A 12,161-nucleotide genomic window follows, 5' to 3' on the forward strand; every position below is an offset into this window, starting at 1 on the left:
GTCGTGGTGGAGCTCTGCATTCCCCGGTGAGTGCCACCAACTCTCCAATTCATGAGCGGCGAATGAAAAGACATGTTCGATACTGCTCTGTGAGTGAAAAGGATGACAGAGCGAGGCCGAATCTGTAGAAGCTTCTGCTTAGCGGTACGCTGATCCTCGCCCCAGCACGGGAATTCATCTAATCAACGCACGAACATTTTATTTTTACAGTATTGTGCATAGCATTGATTACAATCGATTCCTGCGGCACCTGTTACATGCCAACATCTGACAACCCCGGCATCGCTGTGGTTGAGCGAGTCAGCTCATCATTTCATGGATATCAAGATTGAGTACTTACGAACAGATACTGGGGAAGAGTGTAAAAGCAGGACTCGCACTGCCCTCTACCATTGCGAAATGTCCATCCATTGTGGCCGCACTCATGATTATACCGCAAATCATCGACGGCATCGCGGATAAGTCTCTCGCGCCGTTCCGCAACGTGAGCTCGAATTTGAGGTTGAGGCTGAGGATCAATGCGCACAGCCGGTTCAGGAGCACGAACACCTCCAAGCATCCTGTCAACCCTCTGCTCTGCGGCAGCATAGAGCAGCCTCTCTTCCCACTGAGGACACGTGCACGTCTTCCATCGCGCTCGGCAGAGATAACAGAAATCTGCCTTGCAGAAGCAGGTGATATGATAACACCCCGTATTGAGTTCAATCAGCCTGCTGCACCCGGGGCACTGTGACCACCCAGACTCGCGGGCAAGGTCAAGGACAACACGGTCAGATGCGCTGGGATCGACAACGCAGATATGTGTACCGGTGCGATTGACCTGAGATTTGCACCGGCTGCAAGTGAGTGTGTCACATCCCGCTGCAGAGCACGGAAGCGCAACAGGAGCAGCTGCACCATTGCTGTGTTCTGCGCCAACAAAGCTGCTGCAATCCTGGCGAGCGCAGTACACGCGTTTCTGCGTCTCGAATTCGCGGGATTTCTGCACAAAGAGAGAGAGCAGGTCTTTGCCAAGATGTTCCCTGACCGAGAGGAGGGGGATGTTTTGATGACAACAGCGGGGTGGGTAGAGTGATTCGTCTCGTGTACAGGCGGCGAAGAGATCTGCTATGCAGCCTACATCATAGTCGTGCCCACACGGTGTGTGTATATTGACACCGTTGATAGGATCACGACATATGACACAGCTTGTATTCTTGGGTCTGTGTGGAGAGGATAGCTTTTGAGTGAAACAATGTAGTCAGAGATTTGGATGCTTCAGGGACGTACCGAGGCGGATCAGGCTTGGCCGTCTGCGGTACCTTGATCTCATCTGCCAGGAAAGATGTGCCATGTTCGTCTACATGAGTCTTCAACGCGAGCAGGTGATCGTTCTGGAAGCCGATGCACAGCTGCGCTTCCTCTGCGCAGAGCTCGAGCGCAAGTGCTGCATCCGACGCCGGCGCGCCTTCGCGGCCTTTTCCCTTCTGTTGTCCCTGAAGCTCCGCGATGTCTTCGAGGGCAAGTTGAGCGATTAGCGTCGACAGTTCCAACTCTTCCGCGTACAGATTCAATGCGAGCTGCGCATCCGTCAGTGGACCGTGCGCGGACTCCTGGTCAGGTTCACTGATGACCGATAGTCGATCTACCAGATCCGACAGAGCATTTGTATCCCTCTTAGCATGGGGCGATGCAACATGAGACGGTCCAGCAGCAGGCGGGGGAGACGAGATTGACATGGTGGGTTGGTGAGACAAGGAGGACGAGCGGGCGAGACTGCCTGAGTAGCATCGTTCCTTCTCAACCTAAAATACTCCGCTCCTGTCAGAGATCCGTTCTTTCCAAAGGAGTTAGAAGAGCAGAACAAACCTCTATCGATGTGGATGCGGGAATGTGCGGCAGAACTTCTCGATGCGCAGCAGTATGCAGGCTCGAATAACGGAATGCCAAATAGACGCATCTAGACAGGCCACAGCACCCGCACTCGGTTTTACGTAGCAAATCTACTTCAAAAGGGGTCTTTGAAGCTCGGCGACACACGTATATCTTGTGGAGCTGCTGGGAGGCACATGAAAAGGTTACACTGATAGATGTGGTAATAACATCCTCATCACTCTCTCACGCGCGGTAGAGGATGACTTGGAGGTGGGTCAATGGTCATGGCATCGCACAAACAAGAGTCGTGCCAGATTCGGGCTACCAGCTGCTAGCAGACAAGCTGTAGCACAATGAGCTTTCTTAAGTAGGTTAGCAAACGAGCAGCAGTGGGTATCATACCCAATCTTGCGGGCCGCGGTCATGCGGGTACACATCTCATCGATGAAGGACTTTTTGGGTCAACGAAGGTCTGGATGGAATGGAGAACGCGAGAATCAGCATGGCGATGGAATGAAGAATGCGAGTATGAACCGAGGAACCGAGTGGTGCCCATTGCGGCCAGCATGCCATCTAATTGATTCTAAATGGCTGAACTTGTGCGTTCTCCGTTTACTGTACTGTACTGTAATAGGTCGTGAGTGCGGATTTCAAGATGGGGCGGCGTTTGAATTGCAAAGGCCTCCGGCGCTTCGAATGCATTTCGCATCCACGACTCACAACCCGGCACGACAGCAGTACATACTGTATGTACTGAAAGTACATCTCTATCATTCTAATGAGAGCAACGGGTCACCAGACCCACCGCCATCATCGCTATGGTTTGCAATTAAATACAAGACATGATCCCTCCCCCACACCCGTGAGGAGAGCGTATATGTGCAAAGTAGGTACCACAACAGCCCAGTGACCGAAAAAAATAAAGAAACACTCGAACAAAAAGAGACAAAAGCGAGACACTGCGCGCGCATTGCGGGGCAAGTAAGCGTGATAGGGTACAGCGGAGCGGGGAGAGCGTGAGTGCGCGTGTAGCAGGGCGCGAGGGCGAAGGCGAGGGCGAGTGGGTGTGCGGATGGGATAGGGGGTGCGAAGAGTGCAGAGACGATCCGAGACGGCGCGTGCCGGCGGGCCGCACAAGAGCAGGACGTAGATAGCATGGTGATATATGAAGCACAGATAGAACACAGCAAAAGCATCGCAGACATTAGACGGAGGAGGCGACAGGGCCGCTCGACCCAACCTCGCCCGAACCAGACTCGCCAACTGCACCCCCATACGCGCGTGATTGGCCCCCGTCAGCGGCAGGATCGCAAGACGTGCCGCCGCTGCCGTCGCCGACCACAACGATGAGGGAGGGGGCAGAGCGGGGTCGGCGCTCACTTGCGCACGACCCAGACCTCGAGGCGGCCCTCGGGCTTGCCCTTGGCGCTCTCGCGCGCGGTCTCGATCGCGAGCTCATAGTCGCTCTCGTCGCGCAGCGAGACCTTGCCGCCGTCCTCGTCCTTGAACTTGAGCGCGAGCTCCCGCGGCGCGAGGTCGAACTTGTCGGCGACGCGCTGCACGAACTCAGCAAACGGCACCGTGGGGTCAAGCGCCATCCCGCGCACGTCGTCCTCAAAGTGGATCTGCAGGGCGAGGCGGGTACGAGCGTCAGCCGGCGTGTCCATAGATGCAACGCGGAGAGAAAAGGAAGAAGAGAACGAGCGGGACGCACCTTCACCCGGATCTTCGTCAGCTCAAACGGCTCGTCCCAGTCCCCGCTGCCAGTAACATATCCCTCCTCGTCCTCCTCATACATGCTCTGCGCCATCGTCCGCCGCGTGCCCCGTCGCCGGAGCGTCCCCGTGCGACTGCCCCCGAACGAGCTCGGCGCGCGCGACGGCGCTGGCGGCGGTGACGTTGCTGGGTTCGCGTTCGTGCGCGCCCACGCGGCGACGCGGTCTCCCTGCGCGGCCCCATTGCCGCTGCCGTTGCCATTGCTGTTGCCATTGCCATTGCCATTGCCATTGCCATTGCCGACGCCGTTACTGTTGCCCTGCGCCGGGGGGAGCGGCGGCGGCGGCGTGGGGTCCGCGTACGAGTCGATATACGAGTCGTAGAACTCCGTCATCCGCGCGCCGCCTCCCGATGGCGACTTCTTCGGCGGCGAGGGCGGCTGCTCTGGGGCCACGCCCCCGGTGGGGCTCATGCCCGGCTTGCGCACGCTCAGCCCGCGCGTCATCGGCGCGCCCATGCCGCCGCCGCCCGGGCCTCGCGCCGGCGTGATGTTCGTCGTGCTGCGTGCGAGTCCGCCACCACCGGCGCCGGCGCCCGGACCGCCGGGGGCGGCGCGGGGCGAGGTCGGCCGCTGGATGACGTTCAGGGTTGTTTTGGAGCGCTGGAGCGGGACGTCGTCGTCTTGTTCGATACGCGAGTGGCTGTTAATAGGGAGATAACATAGAAGAGATGGGCAGGACACGCACTGGGGGCTTTGGGCGCGGGGGTGGTGGCGCTCCGGTTGAGGGCGGGGGGGTCGAGGTAGGTGTTGCCGGGCGTGATACCCTGCTTGAGGCGGGTGACGCCGGTGAAGGTCGTGTAGGCTTCTGAGGAGTCTTCAGCGGCGACGAGTTTCTGGAGGCGCCATTGGGAGATGCGGGGGAGGATGAGGAGGGGGAGGGATATGTTCAGAAAGGGCATGCGAGTTGCGAGGGGGTGGAGGTAGAGCGAGGGAGGGGGGAGGGGATGAGGAGGAGAACAGGAACGTACGGCTTTGCCCAGGAAGTCGCGGGTCTTGGCATTCTTAAGCTTGTTCTCGGACGGGCGGTAGAGGACGCCGACGGGCTGGTGGGGGAGGGTGCATCAGCATTCGGCATCAAACGAACGCGCGGAAGCGCAGAAAGAAGAGAAGAGGAGTATGCAGCCTGGTCACAGGTGCTCCGTGTCCTCGTTTCCAGAGCGAAAGACGGACGAGATTAGGGACGGAGACGCACGATTGAAAAGACGGTGTAGCCCTCTCCGCGGTCGCGTATGGCCTCGTCGATGACGTTGTGCTCGTCCGTCGCCTTCTGCCGCGCGGCGTCCGTGAGCTCGGCCATTCCCTCTTGCAAGCGGCCGAGATATATCAGCGAGAGGCCTGGCGACGACGGATTTGGGTGCGGCAGGGGAGCAGGGGAGGGCGTGGGCAGATACGGCGGAAGCGTGAGAAGGTGAGATCGGGGAGAGAGGGAGCGGAAAGGGGAGGGAGGCGACAGACCTTTGTTGAAGAGGACTTCCGAGGAGAAGAGCGTGAAGGCGAGGCCGAGCTGGGTGTAGTTTCTGTTGAAGGGAGATGCGACGGGGCGCGGATCAGAACGAAGACGTTCAAGGGCGGATGGAGATGCGATGCAACGGGAGGCGGCCAGAGGCAAACAGGGAGAGGGCGAATCGGGAGGCAGAAGGGGTGGGGGGTGGGAGAAGGCAGATCAGGAACGCACATGGACTGGTTACCGCGAAGGTAGAGGAGGGCTTCTTCGAAATCTTTGGCGGCGAGGTCGTAGCGGCCGAGGAGAAAGTTGGACACGCCACATTGGAAGTATCTGAAGAGGGGTGAGATGGGAAGATCGAGCGATGATGGGTGTGGAGACGGCGGTGATGAACGAGGACGTACGCGACGGCGAGATACTGATCGAGGGCAGTTGCGGCGATGAACTGCTCTACGGCTGCCTCGTGCTCGCCGAGGGTCGCGTAGATGAGGCCCATGTTTGTAAGGATCTTTGAGGAGTCTCCGATGCGCTGAAAGGGGGCGAAACTGAGGGTGAAAGTGAGAGATTGAAGAGAGGGAGGCGTACGGAGAACATGTCGAGGCTGCGTTCGAAATCCTCGTCATCGTAGGCCTTGAGAGCGGCTGCCCAGGTCTCAAGCTCTGCTTTGAGGGACATGGTGCGGTCGTGTACGGGGGTGGTGGGTGGATGTGGGTATGTGCGGGGCAATGGGCGATGGGGCGTCTAGGGAGAGTGGGTGACGAGGGCTGCGGGAATGAGGCGTGCCTGACGCTGGGATCTATGAATAGCGAACAGATGCAAGAAAGGACGGTCCAGCGTTAGAAAGAGCGAAAGGGAAAGAAAGAGGGTGGGTGGAAGGTGGAAAGCGAAAGCAAAGACAAGAAGGAAGGAAGGAAGAAGGACAAGGGCGGACGTACTTGATCCCGGCACGGTTGCTACGCGGTATATAAGTGCGGGCGGGGATTGTGTGGGAGAGAGCAAGGGCGAGGGAGAGAGGATGAAGGACGTGATGGGCCGTCGCTGTTGTGCGCGCGCTGGGCGAGTCTGACACGGTGCTATAACTGATGGAGAGGCGCTGCCGTCCATTCCAGACGTGACTAGCCCCGTTCTGCGCTGTTTCCCTGGCGACTGCGCGATTCATTCTCCTTCCACAACTCCCAGCACGAGCGACCCGCTGCGGTCCTCTCCGTCCTCAAATACACGCTTCTTCCATACGCTATATCCCTGCTGCGCCCACGGCATCCCCTCGGCAGTCTGTCCTCCGCACACATAAGCGCCACCCGTCTCGCGATATCGATCCCGTCATCTTTGGCTAGCACGCGCCCCTCCGTCAGAGCACCTCTCTTCGTCACGAGCGATCTGTCTCCTCACCCCCCTTGGCAGACGTGCTGCTCTCTCTCCATTTTCTCCTTGTCCATCGCACACCTCCGTGCCCCACGCAAGTGCGCGATCAAACATGTCTTTGATTGATTGACCCCTGAAAGTCTGATTCATTATGGCAGTGGGCCCGACCTTGGCGCCCGCTGTCGAAATTATGTCTCTCTCTCTGCTGCCCAGAAAGGCCGATCCTCAGGCCACATCGGGCCTGTGTTCGCAAGCCCTCCTCGTCGTTGACGGTCGTGCGATGTGGGATCACGACGGCCTATCGTCGGCCGTCCATTCACCCGCTCCTCCTTTGTGTCGTAAGTCTCAGACACAGCGCCTTGGCTCTCGCTTGTGCTTGGTATCAGCTCGATTGATGGCCCCGGCACCGCTTTCAGTCCCCTCTCCCCTTGTGCCACCGCCTCTTGCTGTCCGGCCACGTCGTAGCTTCCTCTGTCGTCGCATCGCTGGTCTTCGGGCCCTTCACGGCTAACTAGCTTCCCACCCATCGTGTCGCGACGGCGCAACCATGCTCGATCTGAATTTTTGTTGCAGTATTTTATTGAATGTCCAGTGCCCATGAGGTTCAGTCAAGTTCCATAATTGTGCCCACACATAAGGTCTAGTGGGTTCCCCCATAAAGTCCCACAAGGTGCCCTATGAGGTCCCATAAGGTTTCAAGTGATTCTGTAAGGTCACATGAGGGACTGCTAGAGTGGCCAGTCCTTTGGCCTGATTTATGGTTCAAGCACTAGTACACTTAGTTTTGTTTCCAAAGCCTATGGGATAGTCGTGTTATGTGGCTTTTGTGGGATTAGCCAACAGCTAGTTGCTACTAGATCCTATCTCTTCCTCTTCTTATTAAGACTAGCCTCTTACCTATTGTGTTGCAATGGTGCAACTATGCTTAATCTAAAGTTTTTCTGAAGTTCTTAGTCCAATATCTAGTGTTTATAAAGTTTAGTTAAGTTCTATAATTGTGCCCATATATAAGATCTAGTGGGCTTCTTTATAAGGCTCTATAAGGTTTTCTATAAGGTTTCATGAGGTTATATGAGGCTCCACTATAATAGCCAGTTTTTTGGCCTGACCTATAGTTTAAGCACTAACACACTCAGCTTTGCTTTTTAACACCTATGGGACAGTAGTGTCATGTGGTTTTTGTTGGATTAGGTAACAGCTAGTTGCTATTGGGCCCATCTCTTCCCCTTCTTATTAAGATAGCTTTCTATCCATACTGTTGTGATAGTGCAATCATGCTTAATCTGAGTTCTTGTTGCAGTGCTTGGTCTGATATGCCTATGGAGTGCACTGACCATAAAGTCTAGTATTTATAAAGTCTAGTGCCTACAATATTCTATAAGGCCCTGCCTATAAGATTCCCCTATGAGGCTCTTTTATAAGATTTTGTAAGGTTCTATCTAAAAAATTCCCCTATCAGGTTTTTTTGCCAGATCCTGCCTATAAGGCTTTTCTATCAAGTTTCCCTATTAGGCTCCTTTATAAGATTCCCCTATAAGGTCTTGTTTATAAGGCTCCTTTATGAGGTCCCATTTATAAGATTCTTTTGTTGGGCTCTACTATTAGGCTCTCCTATTATATTTTTCTATAAGGTCTTGCCCATGAGGCTCTTTTATAAGGTACTAGAATACTATTTTAAGCCCCAATGGCTATTAAGCCATGGCCTGGTCTAATCGCTAGAGCTGCTAGGCATGCCAAAGTGTGGCTTGCTCTGCTTACTATATTTGTCATAAGTGCTTGCTTTACTTACATAGTTTCTTATATGGCCCAAGTGAGTATAGCTGTCACTCAAATATCACAATTTCCCATTATTATACTTTATTTAGAGGATTGCCCCTATAGTTATTAGACTTCATATGGCAAGAATGTCTCTCTTGGATATGTGATTATATTCTTCTTTAATGCTAGAGTATCTTGTTACTTTACAATACTGGAAGCAAGGTTATCATGCATATACAAGTAGCTATTTTACTAAACTAGCAAACAATTGTTTGTAAAAGGTCATGACACATTAAATTACTGTACTACTCTTAAATACAAATCTGTATTAAATGATCTACACTACTAACATAGACTGTTCTGTGTTCTCTCATTTGGTGTAAAAAAATATGTTTAGCATATGTTAATTAGGGCAGAATATTGATGATAAGACATAAAGGCAGGGAGCATAATGGAAACTAAGAACTGACCATAAATAAGCTGGGACCTAAAGAACCCCCCAAAAAATATTAGGAGGCTAGGTAGACATTTATTAAAAGTTGGCAAAATTGCTTAGATACAAAACTCCCAAAATTAGCCAAATTTTGCTAGATAAGTCCAGGCATATATAAGATCTGTAAAACTGCTTGGATTACCTTATCAGGCCTCAAAAAGGCAAAAAAAATTGCTAGACTAACCAGATCAGGCCTTTAAAGGCTAAAATTTTTACTAGGCTAGCTAGATTAGGCCTTTCAAATACTTAAAAATTGCCAGATTATGAATTTTTGGCTTTTCAAAAGGTTAGCTCAAAAAGCCATTTGCCAGGGAAATTATATAGTCTAGTATGTTATGTGCCGTAAGATATTTGGGTAGTAGTTACTGAATGATGGTGAGGCTTTCTTAAGAATAAGATTAATATGTGCCAAAGACTATAAAGGAAGTTCTGCATTGAGAAAATCAGCAATAGAGAGCTAATGGTCTTGAAAAAGACTAAGACATTCCAAAGAAACAATAATATTGGGCTTTTGGTTAAAAAAAAAGATAAGGTTAATAACTTTAGTATCTGATATTATGATTGCTAAATTGCTAAATAGCACTCAAAACTGGTTAGTGTCTACATATCTACTAGCAGCTTTTGTAGTTTAAATTTAAAAAGTACTCTACAAGATTCAAACTTGAGGGCCCTTATAAACTCACTAACAACTCTTAACTATTAATCACTATACTATCCCAACTCTAAATTCCTGGACTAGGATTAGGCATATTATCCAGCTACAACTATTTATAAAACAAATAAGTCAGGCCTTAGCATTATATAGGGCTATTTTTTCTTAGACTAGATTAGGCCTAAAGCTTAAAAATGCCAAAATTTTGCTGAATTGGCCACTTAGCCTTCCAATATATTTTTCAGGGCTCCTAGACCTAGATACACTTCAAACTTGACACACTTCTACCCCATAGTTTTTGGAATGGCTAGCTATAAAGAAGATTGTCTATTAGATTTGTGGATAATTGTGGATAAGTGAATAGTACACTTGTAAACTTATAGACTATTACATAATATAAACTTTGAAAATTGAGGATACTGGAGATAAACTTAGGCATAGCTAGTCTTTCTAAATTCTGCTACTCTGACAAGGGCTTTATTAGAGACTAGCTGGGCTTACTGAGGGTATTTTTGATAAAAACTTATTGCTTTAGAAGGTATTAAAGATATTTCACATTTTTTCTATTTCTATTCCTATTATGCTCTGTTTTTTTTATACCTTACTTGTAGTATATTCAAGGTTAGGTCTTATATTATACAGAAGAAGGATTTTTGAATCTATTATTTGTAGTAGTTATTTCTAGTGTAAACTGAGTTTACCTTTCCTCTTATATAGGCACTCTTTTTTATCAGATGAGTGTTATATATTTTTAACTAGCTTACTTGGATTCTTGTCAATACTATCTAAGACTTGATTATCCTTGGAACTTTGTTGATATGCTTATTCATTCTGGTATTCAATACTTTGTTAGAGAGCAATTTCTTAGAGGATATTGAGAGTTTATTTGTAAGTTGATAGACTTGTTAAGATTAGAGCTCTTACCTATCTCCTTTGATAACTCCATAATAGCATATGGCCTTGGTATTGCTATAAAGCACCAGTCTAACCTAATTAGTCTATAATTAGTATGTAATTGTTGTTTATCTGCTAGACTAATGTTTAGCTTTGTTTTGGCTTGGTCCCAAGGATTGGCAAAGAACAGATTTTGCTCATATGCAAAGATTGCCTCTGAGTTCTCATCCAATAAATAGGCTTGAAGCATTGCTGAGACATGCTTATCTAAAAGGCTTAAGCAGTGGCTAATGTGTGCTCACCCAAAAGGCTCAAAGCTGCTTAAACATACTCCTTAAAGGGATGAAAGCAGCTTCTGAATATTTTTACTCTATGAGAGATTCAATGGATTAGAATAGCTTTGAGAGGCCAAGATTCCCTATACACAGCTCTTTGCTAAGCAAAATAGTTTGATAAAACTAATAATAAGGAGCCTAGCAACCTAGTAATAGAGAAGATCCAGTGGTTTAACCTTATTAGAGATAGGAACCTTAATAAGATACCTATTAACTAAGTGATAACTAGGCTGGTAGCTGAGAGTACTCCCCTATTGTATATAGTAAAAAAGCCATATCACTAGATAGTTCTTAGTTTTAGAGCCAATATGTATAGTAGATGCACAAAATAAAACTGTATAATATAGACACTAGCTTATTGAATAACAAGCTAGATACTAGTATATAGAAGAAAATTGATCTCTCTTATATAATTGTGGCAGCTGGCACTATTAGAAATATAGCAGCTAGACCAGTGCCTCTCCAAGATAAGGGAAAGGCAGCTAATTTTTATAAGTATAGTGGGCTAGATATACTCTAGATCAAGATATGGGAAGTGACTACTCAAGAGCTAGATCTAAGGACAACCTATGCAATAGAATCAAAGCTCTTGACTATATAACCATATTGTGACTACATAAGGAATTAAATAATATTAGTACAAGTAAGGCATAAATTATTGGCTATTAAATATAAAGCATGCAGGGTTAAGGTATTGGGCCAAATAAGCTTCTGCCTATAAATAGATAACAAAGGCCAAAAGCACCTAATCTAAAAGAGGCTGATCTTATTCAAAAAACCAAGGCTTATAGTTATTACATAAAAGCAAATCATCTCAAAATAAACATGTATAGACTAGTTGGCATAACCAAGCCTTTTTGTTGCTTCGAAAAGGCAGCAACCTATATAAGGCTATGGGCATAGACCCAAACCCAAGTGATTCTAGCTTATCTAGCTTTAAGTCTAGCTCTAAGAGCAACTTATTAATAAGCTCTGAATTATTGAGAAAGGCAAGAAAGTGGGTTTGTAATAGGAACAAAAAAAAACAAGAAAAGAAAAAAGCCTAAACTCAAATTTGGTAGCAGCTCCTCTAATTCTGACTTATTTGACATGTTCTCTTTAGAATTTAATAGTATTCAATCCTTTGACTCTTAGAATATATAAGTAGCAAAGAAGCAAGCTTGTAATGGTATAGGAAAAAACATCTCTGATTGTGGTACTTACAAAATATCTTAAAGATAGATCCTTTGTTTGTCTACAATAGGAAACCTAGGGCAAATGTCTTTTAGAAATAGACCAGGAAGATATGCCTGTTTATTAAGTGCTTAGCTATGAAACCTTGAAAGGCTATTATGCTATTAGAAAAATATACCTCTGGTTAAGTATACAAATAGTTTAACTAAGAGGTAATATAAAAGAATAGAGATTCTCACTTACTAATTTCTCTAACAAAATGTTCAATTATCTATTTTTAGCTGACTTTTACTCTTAGTAGAGGAATAAATTTGATGTATGCACTTAGTAAAGCAAAATAGTAAAAGACTTCTTATAAAACTTAAGAGATATTGTAAATACCATTAGCAATTAATCTAATCACAATATTGTGATTGTGT

General features: G+C 48.2%; 3 protein-coding genes across 3 annotated transcripts; all 3 read right to left on the minus strand.

Annotated features, from left to right (window-relative positions):
* Positions 1-228: 228 nt before the first annotated feature.
* Positions 229-1,718, minus strand: HETIRDRAFT_423596 (uncharacterized protein; the record flags this gene model as incomplete). Its single annotated transcript, XM_009555160.1, has 3 exons — positions 229-285; positions 341-1,202; positions 1,270-1,718. 3 exons carry the CDS (start codon positions 1,716-1,718, stop codon positions 229-231), a joined length of 1,368 nt encoding a protein of 455 aa, XP_009553455.1.
* An 866-nt stretch (positions 1,719-2,584) lies between these two features.
* Positions 2,585-5,961, minus strand: HETIRDRAFT_482796 (uncharacterized protein). Its single transcript, XM_009555161.1, has 9 exons — positions 5,661-5,961; positions 5,480-5,604; positions 5,307-5,408; positions 5,087-5,148; positions 4,824-4,966; positions 4,600-4,674; positions 4,317-4,464; positions 3,569-4,251; positions 2,585-3,479 (listed from the first exon to the last, which is right to left on the minus strand). Exons 1-9 carry the CDS (start codon positions 5,748-5,750, stop codon positions 3,231-3,233), a joined length of 1,677 nt encoding a protein of 558 aa, XP_009553456.1. The 5' UTR covers positions 5,751-5,961; the 3' UTR covers positions 2,585-3,230.
* A 664-nt stretch (positions 5,962-6,625) lies between these two features.
* Positions 6,626-7,036, minus strand: HETIRDRAFT_431169 (uncharacterized protein; the record flags this gene model as incomplete). The annotated part of the gene is made up of 1 exon (XM_009555162.1): positions 6,626-7,036. One exon carries the CDS (start codon positions 7,034-7,036, stop codon positions 6,626-6,628), a length of 411 nt encoding a protein of 136 aa, XP_009553457.1.
* Between the last annotated feature and the right edge of the window lie 5,125 nt (positions 7,037-12,161).

This window comes from Heterobasidion irregulare, assembly GCF_000320585.1.
Source record: "Heterobasidion irregulare TC 32-1 unplaced genomic scaffold scaffold_14, whole genome shotgun sequence".
Taxonomy (NCBI): domain Eukaryota; kingdom Fungi; phylum Basidiomycota; class Agaricomycetes; order Russulales; family Bondarzewiaceae; genus Heterobasidion; species Heterobasidion irregulare.

Coding starts and splice junctions, on each gene's coding strand:
- HETIRDRAFT_482796 (XM_009555161.1), bottom strand. CDS start 5,750: ATGTCCCTCAAAGCAGAGCTTGAGACCTGGGCAGCCGCTCTCAAGGCC. Junction 5,605..5,660: donor GCAGCCTCGACATGTTCTCC/GTACGCCTCCCT, acceptor GCCCCCTTTCAG/CGCATCGGAGACTCCTCAAA. Junction 3,480..3,568: donor TGACGAAGATCCGGGTGAAG/GTGCGTCCCGCT, acceptor CTCGCCCTGCAG/ATCCACTTTGAGGACGACGT.